The sequence below is a fragment of the Seriola lalandi genome, unplaced genomic scaffold, assembly GCF_002814215.2.
Source record: "Seriola lalandi dorsalis isolate HSWRI2012SDOR001 ecotype SW California unplaced genomic scaffold, Sedor1 jcf7180002054585, whole genome shotgun sequence".
NCBI classification, from domain to species: Eukaryota; Metazoa; Chordata; class Actinopteri; order Carangiformes; family Carangidae; genus Seriola; species Seriola lalandi.
Window position 1 is genome coordinate 4189121 of NW_019525138.1, and position 20936 is coordinate 4210056.

At 40.1% G+C, this 20936-nt stretch overlaps 4 protein-coding genes and 1 pseudogene across 7 annotated transcripts; 3 read left to right on the plus strand and 2 right to left on the minus strand.

The window, feature by feature from the left end:
• The first annotated feature begins 713 nt into the window (after positions 1-713).
• Positions 714-2441, plus strand: LOC111664290 (DELTA-sagatoxin-Srs1a-like). 2 transcript variants are annotated; one of them, XM_023418819.2, is made up of 3 exons: positions 714-866; positions 1271-1394; positions 1839-2441. In XM_023418819.2, the coding sequence occupies exons 2-3, from the start codon at positions 1291-1293 to the stop codon at positions 2266-2268; spliced, it is 534 nt and encodes a 177-aa protein (XP_023274587.1). In that variant the 5' UTR covers positions 714-866; positions 1271-1290; the 3' UTR covers positions 2269-2441. The 2 variants fall into 2 exon arrangements, with proteins under 2 accessions (XP_023274587.1, XP_023274586.1); XM_023418818.2 differs by having other exon boundaries at positions 726-866; positions 1247-1394.
• Positions 2438-7654, minus strand: LOC111664388 (endonuclease domain-containing 1 protein-like). The gene is made up of 2 exons (XM_023418962.2): positions 7301-7654; positions 2438-6318 (listed from the first exon to the last, which is right to left on the minus strand). The coding sequence occupies exons 1-2, from the start codon at positions 7619-7621 to the stop codon at positions 5698-5700; spliced, it is 942 nt and encodes a 313-aa protein (XP_023274730.2). The 5' UTR covers positions 7622-7654; the 3' UTR covers positions 2438-5697.
• On the plus strand, positions 2868-4051 carry LOC111664289 (DELTA-stichotoxin-Hcr4a-like). 2 transcript variants are annotated; one of them, XM_023418816.2, is made up of 3 exons: positions 2868-3032; positions 3187-3307; positions 3466-4051. In XM_023418816.2, the coding sequence occupies exons 2-3, from the start codon at positions 3204-3206 to the stop codon at positions 3914-3916; spliced, it is 555 nt and encodes a 184-aa protein (XP_023274584.1). In that variant the 5' UTR covers positions 2868-3032; positions 3187-3203; the 3' UTR covers positions 3917-4051. The 2 variants fall into 2 exon arrangements, with proteins under 2 accessions (XP_023274584.1, XP_023274585.1); XM_023418817.2 differs by having other exon boundaries at positions 2869-3032; positions 3173-3307.
• A 1430-nt stretch (positions 7655-9084) lies between the features above and the next one.
• Positions 9085-13126, plus strand: LOC111664387 (UDP-glucuronosyltransferase 1-2 pseudogene; annotated as a pseudogene). Its single transcript, XR_015437989.1, has 2 exons — positions 9085-9286; positions 10707-13126. The product of XR_015437989.1 is annotated as a UDP-glucuronosyltransferase 1-2 pseudogene (transcript).
• Positions 13127-13205: 79 nt separating this feature from the next.
• Positions 13206-19540, minus strand: LOC111664314 (uncharacterized). The gene is made up of 7 exons (XM_023418842.2): positions 19177-19540; positions 17493-17585; positions 16556-16672; positions 14982-15722; positions 14023-14174; positions 13778-13905; positions 13206-13520 (listed from the first exon to the last, which is right to left on the minus strand). The coding sequence occupies exons 2-7, from the start codon at positions 17578-17580 to the stop codon at positions 13352-13354; spliced, it is 1395 nt and encodes a 464-aa protein (XP_023274610.2). The 5' UTR covers positions 17581-17585; positions 19177-19540; the 3' UTR covers positions 13206-13351.
• Positions 19541-20936: the final 1396 nt, after the last annotated feature.

The following is a 20936-nucleotide window of genomic DNA, read 5'->3' on the forward strand; positions in this document are numbered from 1 at the left end:
TTTGGTGAAGTTCTGTAGATTAAAAATATATTTATTTTACATCCTAGTGTAGAAATACTGCAAACACTATGCACATGTTCTGCATTTGTTCAAGCTGAAATGCTGAGCTTGAGAAGCTTCTTGTTGAGGGACACACATGAAAAACACTGTTTCATTTGATTGATAGGTGACTTGTTCAGAGCCTCACATCCAGTGAGTGCATGCTGGGTCTGACTGCACGTACACAGAGTGGGTAAAGACAAAGAGTTTATACATCCAAACCTGAGGAGAGGAAGCTCTGTTGCTCATTTATTAGTGACACAAGGACTGTGACAACACTCTTAAACCTACAGTGAAAAGCCTGAATGTGCATGTAAGAAATGAATTTATCACCAACCAGGATAAACGTGTTCTTTCAGATGAACTGGTTTGAAGGCTTTGGGCTTTATCTAAAATGAGTCATCACCATCAGGAGATGTATCAACTGTTTGACAGGTGTGGCTGCTCCTCTTTACCCTTTTAATCCTAGCAGACATTCAGGTATTTGTCAACCACTGTTTAAGCAGTACTTTTCCATCACGCGATCACCAGTACGGTACCGTTTTAAATCACAGATAACAAAGAAAATACAGAATGTTTCTGCTCACCTATGTATGTTACTGTATCTCTCAACTCAAGAGTTAAAGTTATCACCTATAACTGACATTACATGCTCGTGGGTGTCTCCTGAAGACAGAACACAGCCACACCTGCTGGAAATTCAGACAGCAGGTGAGGTGTGACTCTATGCCACTGAGAGGGTGTGTCTTCGTACCTGCCTCCAAACCAAACTCCAAACCTCTTTTCAGAGGACTCTCTGCCATCCTGTGTGTGTGCCGTAAAGTAAAGTAAGTGCATTTACTTTTAGGTAGTTATGTAGTATTCACAAAAGCTAGAGCTGTTTTGAGAAGCAAATGTGAAATGGTAATGTTACTGGATGAAAGTCTGTTATAATGGTCAGTAGAGGAACCTTTAGAACTTTATTTTATGTCAAGATTAAAAAGGTAATGTTTGCTGTTCTACATGCAGATAACTTCATCCTCATGTTACAGTGTGTATCTAGCAAAATTGTTTTCACGTCACTTGGCAGTGAAAACATAAATTATAACATAACAGATTTCAGTAAAAGCAATAATTGGATCCTATGCAATTAATGAAGAGCTTCAGGGCAGTTTCTTAAAAAAAGCTAATAACAACATTCAACCTGATCAGTTCCCATTTTTCACAGCTCTTCTTGCCCTCTGTCGTTCAGCCACTTCAGCAGCTGTCACCATGCCTGAGACTGCAGAGTCCCACTCCTTCACCCTCACCACCAACCGCAACTGCACCATAGAGATCACCAATGTCAGCTCCGTCTACTGCCTCATCAACCCAAAGTAAGAATCGCTGTTCTGCTTGATGATTTATTTGTGCATACTAATTTTGAGTATGGACCAATAAATACAGTTAACGTGATGCCTGAAATGTACATGAATCCGCTTCTGCATGACTACCAGGGGTTGAAAGTAACTAAGTACATTTACTCCACTACATTGCTGCCACTTTATACTTACACTCCACTACATTTCAGAAGGAAATATTATACTATTTACATTAATTATCTGATGACCCTTCAGATTTACCTGGTGATCCTTTGGACCAGCCTGACCCCTAGGTTTGGAACCACTGGGCAACTTTTACTGAGACTACTTTTAATTTTACCAAACTTAGCAGGACTGTCACAGTAGTTTTACATTGAGTTAGTTGTACTTTTACTTTAGTTAAGGATCCAAGTACTTTCTCCACTACTTATGACCTCATCTCCCACTTCTTCCTTCCAGGGTTTACATGAAAAGCGGTTTTCCCTACAGCCCTCCGCAGCCCACTGTGCGCACCACCAAGTCCGAAGTGTGCTCGTTCACCAAGGACGACAACACGGCATCGGGCGCCGTGGGCGTCCTCACCTATGAGCTTTTCGACATGCGCAACCGCCACTGCAATGAGCTGATGGCCGTCATGTTCTCGGTACCCTTTGACTATAACTTCTACAAGAACTGGCTGGGGGTGGGTGTCTTTGAGCACACGAAGGCCTGCGACAAGAAGCTGTTCGAGCTCATGTACGAGGGGAAAGACTTCACCAACTTCGTGCGCCACGAGGCCGACGGCTCGGGGGTGAAGTACGCTGCACGGACAGTGGATGTGAGGGCTTGCATGTCTGACGAGGGCAGAGCTATGATTAAACTTGAGTTGTATGACAAGATGGGCAGATAGGTCTGTTTGTACTGCTGTGAGAATAAAATCTTCTGCCGCAAATGAGTGCATTGATGTGGAATGAATTGTGAAAACACAGTTGACACAAATATTCCTGAAGACCTACATACATTTGTCCATCATTCATGTAATGTATGGGTGCTTTAAATGAATAAAAAAAACAGTTCAATTGATTTCTTGTCTTTTACTTTTATTGTATCATTTTTAATTTGGGCAGAAAACTTCACATTTAATCACAAACGTTGAAAAGTTTTCCATCTCTTCAGAACGTGTCAACAGACATGAATCAGTCAAACTTCACTTTATTACAATGAACACAGTGTTAGTTAGGCTGCACAGCATGCTATGTAGAGGTATTGCATGTTTGTCGCCCCACGCAGAAAGTAAAAAACAACATCACACACCTAAAAACAGAAGGTGTGGTGCATAAGGAGACACTGAGGTGTGAAGCAATGTCACAGAGAACTGATCAAACTGGCGCCGAGCTTAGAAAAATAACAGCAGTATGAAAACAAAAAGGCTACAGTTATGTGGTTGTCGTTGGTTACACCCTGTCTTCACGCCTCCGTACGCTGCACATACCTGAGACGAAAGACTGGACAAAAAGTTTGAGATGGTGAGCGACGAGAGAACAGAAGGTGTGTGCTGTGGGCGGAGACAGTTTTGGGTGTCACACATTCTCCAACAAGGACGATCTGAAGTGTGAAGCCAGGGTTTCACACCTGGCACTGCCTGAGTGAGAAGCACACCTTTGATCCAGACAGGTAAGCTAACGCTGTATTTGAGGGTTTACTGACAAATATCATTTCTTGAATTGTGTTGTAGGAGGATCTGTACATCTTTTATTACAGGCACTGTGAAGAGCAGTATGTGCATGGTTAACTTCTCCACTATTGTAACACAGCTGACCGTTTACAGCTTTTCCAATCAACAATATGAGCGAATCAGCAGAGGCTTTGGCTGCCAACCTCACAAGCCGAAGAAATGTCACCATCGAGATCTCCAACCTCACCAATAACTACTGCTTAGTGGATCCCAAGTAAGTGTAACACATTCTCAAACAGAAAAAGACTTTATGTTCAGTTTCTTTGCAAGGAGAAACTGAGTGTTGAAATATAGATGCAGCATGAAAAAACTACACCAGTTTCCTAAAAATGAGTGTACCCATTGATTATCTAACTTTACCTTTTCAAAAAGGGTTTTCCTGGAGAACGGCAACTGCCACAGCCCACCCCAACCCACCGTACGCCCACTGAAAACTGAAGTCTGCAACTTCAGCAAGACCAGCGCCAAAGCCTCTGGTGCAGTGGGTGTCCTGACCTATGACCTGTTTGAGAGGCAAAGCAACAGCGCCAAGGAGACAATAGCTATAATGTTCTCTGTGCCCTACGACTATAACATGTACAAGAACTGGCTGGCAGTGGGAATCTACAATCAGGGCAAAGAGTGCAACGAGGCTCTGTACAAAGAGATGTATTACAACAAAGAGCAGCAAGGCTTTGTTCGGGAGGAGGCCAATGGTTGTGGGATCACGTATGAGGGACCCAACCTGGACATCAAAGCTACCATGTCCCCTATGGGCAGGGCCATTATGAAGGTGGAGGTGTGGGACAAGCTCTTCTCTCCCCAGATGCACCAACAATACTAAGCTGGTGATTTATTTTTGTCAATGTAATCCAGTTTGAGAAACCGGTGTGTAGTGTTACCTATGTTTAACCCTGTGTGCACCTGTGCTATTGTACCATCTGTTCAATAAATCCATGAGAAGTGTGAAGTGACAAAACGTGTGTCTTAGTGATCATTACAAAAGAAAAAGCTTGTCTTGGTGAAGCTTCAGAAGTCGAGTCTGACTTGTGGAGCAAGTTAATGTTTATCAAAATGAGTCATCTCTGCATTTTATTAATTTGATCTATTTCTATTATATTTTTGATTTGAAGCACAAATATAATTTTTACCATCATGTACTTTTATGTTTTCATCTTCAGAAAGCCTCCAACACCAGTGCTTTATAAAAATCAGTCAATTAAAGTGTGATTCATATACATTATTTAGGAAATCATAAGATAAAAGGCTAACTGACTCACACTATAGTGAGGTCTGATGTTTTTATGAATAAGGAATGGATTCTGCCGAGATGAAACTTTAAGAAAAATTCCTTCCAGTTGCAGTGCACAGTCACAAGAAGCTGGCTCAAACTCATATCCACCAGCTGCATGTATTGCACAAGGACACCATCTAGTGGTCAGTATTGTTAATTGGTTCATGCCCAGCTGCGAATCTGCAGTGGAAGCATCACCATAACCATTTCACTGAGTTTTACTTAGCTTTTTTCCATGAGTTAAGTGTTGCTTTTCCACACCAACTTTGTCTGTTTTAGGTTGGCTTCCTTGCCGAGACTTAGATGAGAAGATCGTTGCCACTCTCATGTCTGTCTGTTAAATACAAGGCTACAACCAGCAGCCTGTTAGCTTAGCATAGAGACTAGGACCAGGGGAAACAGCTAGCCTGGCTCTGTGCAAAAGTAAAACCTAACATGTTAAATTTTGTTTGTTTCATTTCATACAAAAACCAAGGTGTTAAAACAACAAATAAAGGTGTTATGGAAGGTTATGTGCAGTTGCTGGGAACAACATTCCAGGAAGTCACTGCACTGGACCAAGAAATAGTTGTTTTTATATTCTTGGTTAAATAGACACAACATGTTAGTGAGTTTTAGATGCAGTGGTAGTTGAATTTTGACATCTTTGGAGAAAGCCAAGCTAGCTGTATGCCCACATTTCCAGTCTTAATGCTAGGCTAAGCTAGTTTTGTCATTCCAGACTTTACGACTGTTGAGCCGATCATGAAGATTTGATCTTAATGGGACCAAGTTGGACCAGGTCTGTTCCAGTCTGGGTCAGTTGTTGTTGACAGTTGGCAGATAAAATCATTAGTGTGTGGTATGTAAAGATTCTAATCTTAAGTCTTCAGATCCAGTTTCTGTTAGTTGGTTCAGATGAGCTAGGCCTGTGCAGAATTCACAGGTGAACACTGCACAATGCATGATGGTACATTTTTTGTCTGACTTGATCTCGAGTTGCTCTGATGTCATGCAAATTTAGGCAAATCTAAAGGCAGATGCAGTTTTTGGAGTTAGGTGCCGCAGTCCCTCTTCACTGACTGCAAGAATTGCATGATGGGAAAGTGCATGATGGGAAAAGTCTGGCTCTCCCTTGTTTCAAGAGCTGCAGTGTTGGTTTCTTTTTACCATAACCACAATCTTTCCCAATCCTAATGAACAAGTAGTTTTTCTGCCTAAACCTGTCAAATGATGTATTTTGTCGTTTTCCTATGAGAACCTGTTGAGAAAAGAATTTTCACTTATAATTAGTCAATAAAATGAAATTAGCACGAACACTTCAACAAGCTAATTATTGTATATGTGCAGGATCAGTCTGATCCAGAGCACAGCTCATAAAAAACACTGACGACAGTATTAAACCTGTCCTTGAGATACATCTCAAGTGTTTGCAGTGGCATCTGCCTCACATCATATCCCCTGAACTGTGTCTTAGCCGACTTGTTAACAGGCACAATCTCCTCGGTGCTGTTGGGGTCGTTGCGGCCGATAGCAGCGTATGTGGGGAAGGTGTTCTTCAATTCCTCTGGAAGACTGTTGTTGTACTTTGGGCAGCAGTAGGCTGACCACATGTACTCCGGCACGGCCACACGATGATTCTTCAGCCAGTGGTCGTCAGTCCGGTAAGGGATGATGCCAGTCACTATGTAAGCATCTCCAAGACAGTAGGCTGATAAGGTATGGTTAACAGTTTGCTCCAGGATCTCCCAGGGCCCGTCATTAGAGCCTGCCTTCTGAGGGACCACATTAGTCAGGGTGAAGGTGGCGGAGCGGTCCTCATGGCTCTGGTGGTGAAGGCTGGGGTTTAAGTGGCCACGAGAGTAGGTGGAATTGATGTAGTCCAGATTAACTGCCTGACTCTCCATCACGTTCTGGTCTGGAGGGCCAGGAGGGAAGGGGATCATGTTGCCATCAGCTCCTGGGTAGGTTAACTGTTTGTTGCAGGGTGGAAGAAGTGATGACATTATATTTTTTAATGCAATTCAGAGGAAGACTTTTGCAAAATATGACCAAAATTATGGACAATGACAAGTTTAAATCCTCTGGGGAACATGAATGTAAACCAAATTTCATTGCAGTCCATCCGATAATAATCAGATATTTCACTCACAACCACAAATGTTGTGTTGACACTCGAGGAAAAGTCAGAGGATTTCCAAAGTCAGAGTAATTAATCCTCTGGGAACCATGTGTCTTTTCGGGTTTTTATTAATCTAGCCTTTTCCACATTATTTCCCTTTATATGATGGTTTAAATGCTGTTTCAAGGCCTTCAACATGCTGCCAGGAAGATAATCAATAACCTATCCAAATCATGTTTTTGGTTTAAAATAGTTCATTTCAAGAGTAAAAAGTACCAGAATAAGCCTCCAAAAGCCCATGTGTAATTTGTGTGTACATGCGATGTAAAATTAAGCCATTAAAGTCCTCATTCCCCCAGAAACAACACTGATAACATGATCTTGGTTGGCTTGATGGAAGCCAAACCTTACTGCAACAGCATACAGTTTTATTTTAGACAACAGTGTGTTTCTGTTTCAACAAGTCAGTGCACCTGTGTACAAAACCAGCTCCATAGGGAAATGGTTTTCCCCAGTTTGGTCTGCACAGAGCCCCTGACCTTGACACCAGCCGGCACATTTGAGATTAACTGATAGTCAGACTGAGTCAAACCTTATAATTCTTTATAGCAGCTGGTTAATGCTCATTGTTTTGGACACACAAATTATAGAGTTCTCCTTTACTGGGATTAATTTCCTCATGTGCAGTCTAAAAACATCACTGTACTGTTTACCCAGCAGTGTCCACTGTCTGAGTCTGAGTCTTGAGACTTGTTCACCTACTTATATCTTCCCTGTACTCTTTCCTCTTTAAATACTAAGAATTCTATGAATCAGACCAAACAAGTACTCACCTGTGGCTCAAACTTCCAATTTGCTGAAGGTCTCTTTCCCACTGGTGGTCTGTATAAATAGGCTGAGAACCACGGAGAGCGGCGTGGGCGACTGTACAAGGTGGCAAATCGATACTGGTTGTTGAAACGCTGGCAGATGGGGGTCCCCTCCAGACCTTTAGGAGGCCAGGACCTGTAGAAGGACTGCAGGCATGGAGTGAACTCCCCAACATCAGCTGCACACAGACACCACCCTCCAGCAAAGACCAGGATGGCAACAGCCAGAGAGCAAGAACGTGACATTTTCATAATCCAGCGGTCAAATGTCCTGAGTTGTGTCATGTCTTTGCACACTCTCAGTGAAATGCAGTGGCATGAATTAGTTCAGACCTGTTCCCTTTTCATTGACACATGATCTCTATGAAGTGAAAGCAGAAGCAGTTTAAACATAAGTTTCACAGGAAGTCCACTGTCTGAATGTGTTTGCTATGACTGTTGCACTTCAGCAAATGTCACTTAAAGATACAGCGATATTAGTAACACATTGAAGTTCCTGTGTCTCCGTGTCAATTCTTCATTTACAGCTACAAGGACAAGTAAGGAAAAGTTTTAAGGCTGCACTACATCAATATTTTTAGATAAACAAAGTAAAAAAAATGGTATGTGCAGTATGAAACAGGTTGCCTATAATGAATTATAACCCAACTCAGCATATCCCCTCAGCTCTCTGAAGCACTGTAGCATCGGTCACCTCTTTGTTGTGGTTTTATGGCCAAGCTTCACTGTTTGGTCAGTCTGTCAGTCTCAGTGCTATTATCAGTATCTTTCTAGCAGCAGGCAGCAGTTTCTGTGAAAAAAAGCTCTGATAAACCCAATTTACACCGTCTGCACAGGAGACAGAGAGTTAGCTACTAGCTGGTGAAGAAATTTAGCTTCTAAAGAGTCAGCTGATGCCCTCAGGAGCTGGTGGAGACAAAATTAGAGCTAAAAGGAGAGTGAGTATTTAACTTGTATTCAGGTGTCCAGAAACACAACTTGTTGCTCTGTGTCTGCTAAGTGTGTAAATAGACAACTATATGCTCACACATTAGAGGTAACAACCTTATAAGGTGCTAATATGTCACGAGGTGTGTTTCCATTAACCAGCTGAAATTGCAAACTTAAAAACGAGTAATGGAAACGTAAATTTTGTAAAAACTTTAAGAATTTAAACGCTTGAATGAGGTGGTTTTACAGACTATTCGACAAAGCAATATTTCGCTAAAGTGAAAGGGAAACACCTTTTTCACATTGAAGTCGTGGTCCCAGGGCCCCAGGGAGCCAGTTCCAACCAAGAACTGCTGGAAATCTTGTCGTCATATTTATTTGGAATGACATTGCAAGAGGAGAAAACCTAGCTTTTTTTTGCGCACATCATTTTATGGAAACACAGAACATTTGCAATTTAGTTTTTTCTAACGCTCACTTCCATTTTGTGTAAAACTGCAACTTGTCCAACATTTCCTTATTGGACTGAACCTTTTTACAATAACTGACAATAAAGCCACTGAACAATGATAAAAAAAAAAAGAACTTGAGTCTTAGAACTTTATTTCTCGGAAAAAGTAGTTTTCTAGTCAAATTATTTTTAGCTGGGGAATCTGTTCTTTACTGTGAACCATGACACAGACAAAATGTGTGTGTGTGTGTGTGTGTGTGTGTGTGTATGTGTGTGTGTGTGTGTGTGTGTGTGTGTGTGTGTGTGTGTGTGTGTCAGCAGAGCATATCTCTGTGCATTTCTGTGTCTGTGCAGCACAGTTACAGGGTGGGCCCAGTGGGAAAAGGGTTTCCTTTCGCCTCAAACTACTCACTTACATCTGAAGTCCATTTGTTTAACCCCCCTCCCCCATCACCCTGTTTTCCTTATGTAACACAATGAGCGGGTTTGGAGTTTGGATTCTTGTCCACACAGACGCTCGGCTTCTCCTGTCCTGAGAGTACATTTCTCCACAGTTTCAGGGATTTAAGGTAAGTCACAAGTTTTACTTTCTCTACAACACATTAACCAACTCAGTTAAAGGCCTACACAACATTACTGAAAACAGCAGGCTCTGTTTTGCTGACACTAACTTGTTGGAAGTGGCTGATATGTGGGCAGAAGTTCATACCGTTACATTCCTCTTTTAGCTTTGTCGACAGTAAAACAGGCAGAAACTGAACACTTAGGGTGTAACTCGCTAAGTGTTTTTAGCCTGTTAGCAAGTCCCTGCTGAATGCAGATGACGAGATTAGAGACCATAACAACAGTATTAATGGATGAATTCCACTGGACTTTGAGCTGTTTAAGCAGCATTTCAGGGCTTTTTGGCCAAAAACTGTTGGAAATAGAGATATAAATAGAAATATAGATAGTTTTTTCAGGAGGCTTTTCAGACTTGCTATAAGAATTTTCAGAATAAATCAATTAAACATTTAGTCAGTAAAACATAAGAAACTGGTGAAAAATTCAAATTGAAACATCTAAGAGTCCATGATGATGTTCTCAAATGTCTTATATTGTCCAACCAACACTTCGAAAATAATTTTAGAATACAGTAAGAGTAGGAAAACAATCAAATTCTCACATTTCAGACCCTTGAACCAGCGGATGTTTTGCATTTTTTCTTAGAAATTGACTTTGGTCAATTGGTTGTTTGATCATTAAATTAGTGGTTGATTAATTTTCTGTCGATCAACAAATTAATCCCAGTGTTAAAATGCTTCAAAATGCCTCTTTTTGTGTTTCTTTATCAAATTATTTATTGACACCTAGTCATGCTGGTAGAACCAATCCAGGGCTTTAGCCAAGATTTTACAAATGCAGAGGTCAGGATTCAAAGACCAACAGACATAAAAAGGTCTGAAAAATGTCATAATTATTCTGCACATGTTGTTGAATATTATTTCCCTGCCCGAAGGAATGCTTTTTCTAATCCCTCTAAGAGCCTGAAGCGTGTTTGCACGATTGCCTTGGAAACATCATTTTCATACTCAGCTCTGATTGAGCATTTATTTTCTCTTTATATTCTCTTGCTACTGTAATGGCAGCACAACATAGTAGTTTATTTCCCCAGTGATGTGTTTAGAAGCATTGTTTTTCTTGCTCTGGTGCCAGCAGCTCATTAAAGTGTTATTGTGAAGAATTGGAAAGGGATTGACAGTGATGTTCGGCTTCTCTTCCAATTTATTTGAAGTACTTTATGTAAAAGAAAACAACTCTGTGCTTTTGTTTCTCGAGGGAATTAAAACAAGTCTGTTTGGTTGTCAGCAGATTGTTGCTCCCCTGTATATATGTATGAGGTTGAACCTTTTCCAACTTCCCCATGTTGCTCCTTTTGGGCATCTTTTAAGTCATTGAACAGATACATTTTGATCACATTAACCTTTCATATTTTATTCTTTTCCTTAGAGTTAATCCATGGGGAGCATCTCAGGACTTTCTTTTCTTCTTCTTCTGGTCGTGAGTGTGTCCCTCCTGACAAATCCCAGTGTCCATGGTGGAAAGATCTTGGTTTTCCCGGTGGATGGCAGCCACTGGGTCAACATGAACCTGCTGATCCAGAGCCTCCACACCAGGGGCCATGAGGTCACTGTGGTCCGCACAGCCACAAGCTGGTACGTCAAAGAGAATGCGCCTCATTACCGCTCCATCACTGTCACCCTGCCAGAGGCCATCAGCATAGAGGAGCAAGACTTTTTTGTCACTTTTCTGGTCAAGATGCTGGCGATCCAGAAGGAGGGGGCGTCTCTAATCAGCTTTGTGAACTTCTACTGGGAGATGCTCAGTGCGCTGTCAAAAATTCACCAACAGGCCAGCCTGTTGGGTGTAGAAATATTTGAGAACAAGACTCTAATGCAGAGTATTCGTGATATGCATTTTGACATGGTTCTTCTGGACCCGGGATTGCCAGTAGGGGTTCTGGTGGCCCATGAACTTAAGCTGCCGACTGTTTTTAACGTGAGATGGATCACCAGTGGAGAAGGGCATTTTGTGGTCGCTCCATCTCCCACATCCTATGTCCCAACTTCAGGATATGCCGCATCGGATAAGATGACCTTTGTGCAAAGAATCAGAAATACATTCCACTATGTGCTCAACATGTGCATTGATAAGTTTATAGTATGCCCTCACTATGATAGGCTGGTGGACAGGTACTTCGGTCCAGATGTCAACTTCTATCACCTCCTACAAGGGGCAGACATCTGGCTCATGAGGGTGGACTTTGTCTTTGAATTCCCCAGACCCACCATGCCAAACATCGTCTACATTGGTGGTTTTCAGTGTAAGCCTTCTGCGCCTTTATCATCAGAACTGGAGGAGTTTGTTCAAAGTTCAGGAGAGCATGGGTTCATCCTGATGTCTCTAGGTACACTGGTTAGAGGTCTACCTGTAGAAATCACTTCCGAAATCGCTGCTGCTTTTGCCCAAATTCCTCAAAAGGTCATATGGAGGCATGCTGGTGAGCGCCCCAACAATCTGGGCAACAATACCCTCCTGGTGAAGTGGATGCCCCAGAACGACCTCTTGGGTCATCCAAAGATCAAAGCCTTTGTCGCCCATGGTGGTACAAATGGGATCTATGAGTCCATCTACCATGGAGTGCCGATCATAGGCATTCCTCTTCTGTTCGATCAGTTTGAGAATGTTTTGAGATTGGAAACACGGGGAGCTGCTAAGGTGGTGGATGCGACCGAACTCACCCGCCAGAACTTTCTAGAAGCGATACAGGAAGTTCTTCACAATCCCTCCTATAGAAACAACATGAAACATCTCTCTGATCTTCACCGGGATAAACCAATGCATCCTTTGGAAACTGCACTTTTCTGGATTGAGTTTGTTATGAGGCACAACGGTGCTTCACATTTACGCACTGAGTCTTATAAGATGCCCCGGTATGCCTATTATTCTGTGGATGTTATATGCTTCTTGTTAGCAATCCTGTTGTTGCTGACAGCAACTGTGGTGGGATCAATACGATTCCTGTGCTTTCAACTGTGCAGGAGAAGAAAACCCAAGCAGGAGTAGTCACTGAGTCAATTATTAAGGATAAAGCTGACGCTAATCTATATTTTTCTTATTGTCAACAAACCCAAAACAAAGAAAAAGCAACAATTAGCTGGCCCCACTAACAAGTATGTATACCCAGAACCTGATATATCTTATTCCTCTGAGCCAGAGGGCTCCATTGTTGTCAAAAAACTAACTCTGTAGTTTATTTTGTATCACTCCCACGCATGACTTCCTGCTGTCCAAAGACTCACAAGAACACCAAATGTGTATTAATTCACTGCTGAAAATAGTCCCCAACAAATGCACTATTCTCTCCTGTTTGAGGAACTGAAAACTGCAGAGCCCAGCTGTTTTAGGAAATCACTGAGCCAGAAAATATTTACAGATGGACTAATGCATTGCTGGTTTTTATGTGCACCAGCGTTACCCTTCAACTGATTCAGCTTCACACAAGAAAAATGTGACTAAGCTGAAGTTATCTGATATTTTGGGACAAACTCTTCACTATTGCATACATACAGCCAACGTGCTTTGATTTTTTTTTTACAGAGAAAGAGATGTACAGAGAGTTGTGTGGCTGCACTTACTTCCAACACTATAACAGCAAAATATTTTTAGTTGCATTCACAGTATTTTAAAATGTATTTAAATTTTATAATCAAGTCAATTGCGTTGTGCAAATATGAAATTCAACAAGGTATAAAAAATACACATATCTGCCTTATTCCATGTTTCTTTAATAAGAATTGACAAAATGAATGTCTATTATACCTATACAAATTTGTATTTTTGATGAAAATAAAAAGGTAAGAAAATTGCTCTGCACATACTGTCTTTATTTCCTTTCCTTTTTTCTTTTCCTTTTCCTTTCCTTTCAATGAAATACAGGACTCTGGAGACTAAATACTGTTTTATTTTGAAAGAAAATGTGCACTTTCTCTATAACTCAGAGTTGAATATATTGCAGATATATATTCTTATGATTTCCTACAGTATACGTAGAGAATGTGTGGTTGATTTACAATATGATGTTCGTGGATAATCTAAATGTTCTTTTCACAGATCCATCTGTAAGGTTTCTTACAGGAGCCGTCCATCCAGGACTTAAGTGCATTTTCACTGGTGTCTACGTGTCCACAGTCTTCTCCTAGAGGGTCATCCAGCTTCCAGTCATCAGGCTCAGTCGCCATCCCTGGTCTGCTCAGCCAGTACCTGCAAGAAGAATGTGAGCAGCTGTGTAACACAATAATCACAGAGTCATGTTTCATAGTGTTACTTAAGAAAGCCTCTTTGTAGCAGACATCCCTCATATAATTTATTGAACTGTTTCATTGTTTACATTAAAGTAACTTTTCGTTAAACTAGATTTTTTTGGCCACTTAGTGGCAACAGAAACAAGCTGTAAATCTGTAATCACACCTAAGGACCCTCTATAGACATTATCACAGTGTCCCTGAGCTTTGACTCACTGCACATCTGAGTTAACTTTGCTGCCATCCACCCAGCGCCAGTCGTCCTCTTCCTCTGCATCAGTCAACCCGATCCACAGCCTGGTGATGGACTGCTCCGGTGCCCGGCTGGTGTCAAAAATAAAGTTCTAGAGGTGGAAAAACAGATGATTCCAGATTATATTATACTTATTTACTGATTTTATTTTATTTTTTGATTAAATGTTTTTGCAACTGTCACTTGTTCTCTTCCTTTTGTCCTCTACCTGTTCTTGTTCACTGTTAATGATGAGCAGGTCGCCCCCTTGTGTCCTGCACCAGGCTCTGCTGGAGCTCCAGCTAAGCATGCGAGAGGAGAAGTAGTAGCACTTTGTTTCTAACAGTCTCCAGCTGTCCGGACACTTTTTGCAAATCCGCTCTGTGGAGAAAGATGAAGAAAGTCACACTTCAGTTGAAACAAATGTGTATTGGTGAAGCGGTTGTCCTTTTTGTTATCAAAGCAGACCTTACATTGTACATTTCATCCCACCTTCACTGTTATACATTTTTATTACTGGTTATACCAAGACACATTCTTTACATGCTTGCATTGGCCAGTAAAGATAGATTCAGATTTGCAAGCCTATTTGTCAGCAATCAATAAATGGATGAGCAATAACTTTTCAAAGCTGAACCAGGAAAAGAGATTTTTTTTAGTTTATAGTTTTTTAGTTGGCCAAAAAGCCAAATTAGAGATGCTGTTTGAGAAGCTCAGTAATCTGGGCATTGAGGTTGAATTGGAAACGACAAGCCTGAATTTTAAACATCATATAAACTAGTACGGCCATTTTTTTTAAAAGTGAAATTTCAAACATAAAACAGAACAGAATATCATTTAACGTAGAATTTTGTATCCATTATTTATTTATTAAATTTTTATCTTATCTACTCATCAGTTGCTGAAAACACTAATAAATGATTCCTCCTGCTTGAGCAACATTTGCTGAAAACCAGTTGTTTTAGCTATAATGAAATTATATATTTGTGACCTGTTTTTAAAGATTTACATCTTCAGTAGGAACTAATGGGCTTGAGGAAATTGAGAACTGCTGAAAGATTAAATAATTCATTGTTGGTTTTGGTAAACCTAAACTCAGTCTGTATTAATGGAAAAATGTGCCTCTACACTGTGACTTTAATTTCATCAAAGCTTCTTTTAACATTTAAAAGTATAAATTCTATGTACCTTTGGTCTTCTGATTGACCACAGGGCAGTAGAGGTCTAAAGCATGGTAGGCCTCCTTTACTGACTGTACATCCTCCATCATCTGCACCATCTCCCTCGTCCTGTTTCCCTCCTGCTCCGCTGCTTCCTTCCTTTCTTTCACCAGCACTGTGCTCAGGTTCTGGTTTTGTTCTTGAAGCTGTGTCACTTCCCTCTGAAGCTTCTCATAGTCGTCCTTCGAAAAAGCTCCACTCTTTTCGCTCAGATTTTGAATTTCTCCTTGAAACCTGTCGTTGATTTCCATAAGCTCCTGGTTCTTCTCCTTCACTTGAAGCAGCTCATCCCTCAGGAGGCTGTTTGTCTCAGAGAGCCGTTGTTTCTCCTCCTGCAGCTGCGTGTTGGAGCTGACCAGATGTTTGATGGTTTCAGACATGTTCAGCTTCTTTTCCTCCTGCTCAGACGTGTACTGGACCAGTTGTTTGTGTTCTTGTGTGAGCTGTGTGTTTGTATAGGTCAGATTCTCAATTTGCTCCATTAACTCACCGCTTTCCAAACTCAGAGCGAGATTCATGGACTTGAGTTGAGCTGAAGTCCTGTTGAGAAGTTTGTTCTGTTCATCCAGCCGGCCACTGTGCTCCTTTAAGAGCTCATTGTCTTTTCTCAGGTCATTTTTTACTTTAGTAAGAGTGAGGTAGCTGTCACTCATATTCTGGTAATCAAAGAGACTCTTCCATTTTGGCTTGTGGTCTGACTCATTAGTATCTGAAAGTTAAAGACAAAGAATAGTTACCTCAAAACAAAAAACAATGTGTTTACAAAAGGTAACTGCAGCACTGATAACTGTTTGTAATGAAATGATTTTGTTTTTGACTTAATAAATGTGTGTTTTGACCTGATAAAACACACATTATACTGAAAAGACTAGTATATTAAATAAGCTTTTTGGTATTTTTCCAGGAGTGAGCGGAACAGAGCGATATCTTCTCATGTGAGTCAGTGCAGGGACTGTTTGCTTAAAGAAGTGCACTGACAGATGCGGTCGGAGAAGGACAATTGGTCATCAAACATGACACCCAGGTTTCTTGCGACCTTGGTTGGGGTAAGGGATAAAGTACCAAGTTTGATATTGATATCGTGATGAAGAGACTGATTGGTTGGGATGACTAGGAGTTCAGTCTTAGAGAGATTTAGTTTACAGTGGCGTTATTTAATCTATGCAGATATGTTGGAGAGAAGGTGGGGTCATCTGGTGGGAGCCACAGTTATAGTTGGGTGTCGTCTGCATGTCAGTGATACGAGAAGCCATGCAAGTGGATGACCCAGGGAGGTGGTGTAAATTGCAAAGAGGACGGGCCCAGAACCAATCTGTGGGGCACTCCAGAAGGGAGGGGACGGGATTAGGATGTTTGTCCTTGCTATGACACATTGAAGGAGCGCCAAGTGAGAGAGGACTCAATCCAAGAAAGCACTTTGCCTGAGATGCCCATATGAACATAAATAAACATTTCACAAGATGTTGAACTGTTTCAAAATTCAGTTCCGTGTTCACTTACTTTGGCTAATCTGCACTTTGAGCTTCAGTAACTTGTACTTACACAGGACAGAAAGTGCTGCACACGTCACCAGCAGCAACAAACAGAGTGTTGAGAGACCGACCACTGGACAGAGGCAGTGACAGGTCAGCTTTTTTCTGGTAGGAAGGCAAACTGAGGCTAAAACAAACAAATAACAAACACATTATTATTATTATCATTATAATTATCATTATTATTATTATTATTATTATTATTAGTAGTAGTAGCAGTTGTACAGTACCCAGTACAGAATTTAATTAATGGATTGTTGTTACAGTTTTTTTTTTTTTACAATTACTAAATCACACTTCTCTACACTGAGTTCACTTTTTCAACACAGTTGTATTCAGCCTAGTGCATCAGTTCACTTACTTTACTTTAATCAGTGCATTATATTCAGCATAAACCAAGGCTCCATTAAGACAAAAACAAATGCTTTTCTTTATTATCTGGATTGTGCTTCTTCACAGTTTATGTCAGAGAATGAATCAGGAAGGCTGCAATATTTCCTCTGTAATTATACAGCAAGAAAAAGGTTGTTCACAACATGTTTTTTTTTCTGTAGGTTCCCAGTATTCACGAAAATATTAATTTATTCTCATTTCCTCTACAGTGCCCAGCTGTTATTCGCTTATTTTTGTTTCTTCCACTGTTTCTACATTTAAGTTTCAGTTCAGTATTTTATCTGTTCCTAATTCACACAATGAAATTACACTGTGAATCACTGTATTATAAAGTGTTAACCATTTTTTCCGTTTCCTCTTGCCGTATTCTTTCTGGTTTCAAGACCCAGTTGCTAATTTGTAGAAAGTTTTTGAAACAAGCTGATTTCAGTTGGAAACAGGTTGAAATAGTCTCAATTGTTGATCTTAAAAACATGATTTTAGGACATCACAAACAGAAGTTAGGTGATAAAATAGAAAATTTTGAAGTGAAGTTCTGAAGTTATATTACTTACATATTTCCTGCTCCTGCTTAGCTGAAGTCCCTGAGATTGTTCCTTGTGTTGGGTTGTTAATCCGGGGGAGCCACTGATGACCAAACATTGTACCTGTGCAGCAGAGTAAACCTGTTTTTAACAACTCTCCTAATGTCAGGAGCACCTGGACAGTGATTAAACATAAGAATTAAAAAATGTACCATTGTGTTTGGATAATTTCTTCCTCACATATGGAGGTTTTGTTTGTCTGAGCATGAGATCCATTAAAAAACACAACTGCCCTACTTGCTCTAAATCAGCCCACACATCTTCAGATGGACAGATTCTGTTCTGTGTGTAGACATCAAACATTTACACCAATACAGAAAAACCCTTTTAAAGTTTTTTCAACCCAACACTCAGTGTTTCTGTGGTTTTCCTGTTATGTATCATAAAAGACTATCTCTATAGCATCATCTGGGCCACAGTGTGACAGTTTGAGCCCTTTTCCGACATTGTGAAAAAAACATCTAAACAGTGTATGAAGTCTTCAAAATGAGCTCCATCCATGTGCATCAGTAATCACAATCATTCAACAACTGTATTCAACTACAATGAGATAGTTTTAATCTAGTATTTCCATTTCATGCAGGTTCATATGTAATAACATTCACAGGAAATTATTACACTTTTTACTCCATTACATTTACAGTATCTCTCAGCTTTGAGGCTCAGTATTGTACATATTTAATTTAATATAATTAACATAATTAATAATTTTCCTTCCTTCCCACATATCACCAGCCTATAAAATATAGTGCATTACTATAGATTATTGGTAGCCTAATAATAATCCTATACTATAGTATAATACAGTACAATCAGGGAGTTTTCTATTGCCTCATGAGTACTTTTACTTTTGATATTTAAAGTACATGTTGTTGCTAATACTTTTCTACTTCTACTTACTTAAAAAATGTAGGAGAGACTGGGGATGGTTGTAACACTGGTCAGTTGTAACACTTCCAATTTCTCCAATCAAGAACAAGTAAGAATCACCTGATTCACTCTATACCTGCACCATTTAGGCCTTATCCCACATGAGAGGAAGTAGCACCTTGTGACAGACGCAGACTATTATAGAAGGAAAAAAACGAATCTAGTGGTAAGAAAGTATTCATATTTTACTACAAACACACACACACACACACACACACACACACACACACACACACACACACACACACACACACACACACCAATTATGTTAAAAAGTGATTTAAGTGTTGAATAAAAAGCTTCAATATCAAGGTTTTGTCATAATCCTTATATCATAATGTTATATTTTACAACTAACTGGGACTATGAGGTGAATTGTAACATTTCACTCCCTGTGTTTGAGAATAAACCACAGACATTTTCTGTTTGTGTTGCAGGCTGTGATGGTTCCTGCCTAAGTGTAGCCGTCGTGGACGGTTACTCTGCTTTTAACACCTACATCATTTAACAGCAGACACATGGAACTAGTTTGTGTTACACTTTGAACACACTGGCTTAAAAGATACAGACAGAAATGTCAAAAATGTTACAACCATTCCCACTCTGTACTACTTGTATTGTCATGTTGTTCCTTTAAGAAAAAAAGATTCAAATACTTCCTCCACTGCTACATTTAAAGCTTCACACAGAAACATAAAAAACTGCTGCTAACATCAGGACTTACCTCAGATAATGTCAGTCCCAGTGTGTTGTCATCTGTGACCTGTGTGTTTTAAAACCTCAGATGGCTGTTTCATAGCAGATGCACCAGGTCTGACTACCAGGCTCCTTTATAACCCTCTGATCCCCTGCTGCTCCACTTCAAACAGGTGGAGATACTGTAATAATGGCCTCTTGTGTTTGATGTTACCTTATCTCTCACGAAACAATGGTCACTGAGGGTACGATTGTATGTCAGTGTTTGGCTTCTCACTCATAGGGTTAATGATCTGTCTGATGTTTGTAGGTGGAGATCTTTTAAAAGCTTGGACAAATGTAAGAATGAGAACAGCCTTTCAATAGAAACAAAGTGCCAAACAGTTTGTGCACACACGCTGTAGTGTCTCATCTGAAGCAGTAGGTGGCAGCGTGTCCTCTGGCACAGAGCAGTTTGCTGTAGGATTGCTGCAGTGTGGCATAAAATTTACAGTAAATGACCACTTTATTAAGTACACCCATAAAATCTAATGAATTCGAAACAGCAGCTCCATAAATTCAAACTTTAAAAAAATAATAACATTCAAAAAACATGTTTATTACTGAGGTTGTCATTTGCAGTGGTGTTGAAGTGAGCTGCATTATTTTGAGTTTCTAATGTTTTTTTGTTTTTTTTTGTTCATTTTTTTCCCCAAACATGAGAGGGGCAGAATATTACAAACACATATTAATATAATGTAGTCTGGTGCAACATGACCTCAATAATAAACATATATAACTAACACATCACATGTTGATCATTTTAAAAGCAAACTCAAGATCTACCTTTTTATATTTCATTGAATGTTATTTATTTCATATGTTTTAAACTTTTTATTGGTTAATCCTTTTATTCTATTTTTATTTTCTGGATTATTTCCCTTTTACAGTTTTTTTTTTTACGATTGCTTACACACAAAAATCAAATATAAATACACAGATTTTGAAACTCGATACACAAGGAGCAAAATGTCAGCCCAGACTTGCACAACTATACGCAAATTTTCGGCCTCACACTTTTTGCAAAACACCAAACACACTTCTCTACATGAGACACATCATTCAAAAGTGAAAGCCTTTGTGTGTTAACTGCTAAACACTGCCACTGAAACACAACACTCAGTTAGCGATCACCTGAACTCAGAATGTACATGTGAAGACACATGTAACCAATCAGATCACACAGAAATCACAGCTCGATCACCATAAATATGAGTCAGGTTTTCGCTCTTTGGTGTGAACAACAATGGAGGACAGTTTTTGGAAAGAATTAGAGGAAGAGGTGTTCCAGTAAGAGAAGGAAGAGCAACAGGAGAAATGGGAGGAGGCGAAGGGACAAGAGGAAAAAGAGGCAGACCAGAAAGAGGAAGAGGTGAAGGAGGACAGGAAATAGCGAGAGGACGGGTCAGAGGAAATAGGACAATTCTTCCAGATGAGATCAGAGACAAGATAGACAGTAACTGCAATACTGTATAGGCGTACTGTATTTTACAGTACAGTATGTTCATATCACAATGTGGTCAAATGTATGTGGACACCCCTCTCCACATCCAGTGCTTTTTGTCTGGGCTTGTTTTTGTTGGGCTGGTTCTCATGCTCAGGTTTAGGCCCCTTAATTCAACTTGAGAATTACCATGATATTTGATTGTGATTCCAAACCTGTGGGTCATTCTTTTCTCTTTATAGATCTCTAAAAATGATCACCAGAAAAATAAAAATCTTGAACTGGTCTCCTTCTGTAGACGTGTG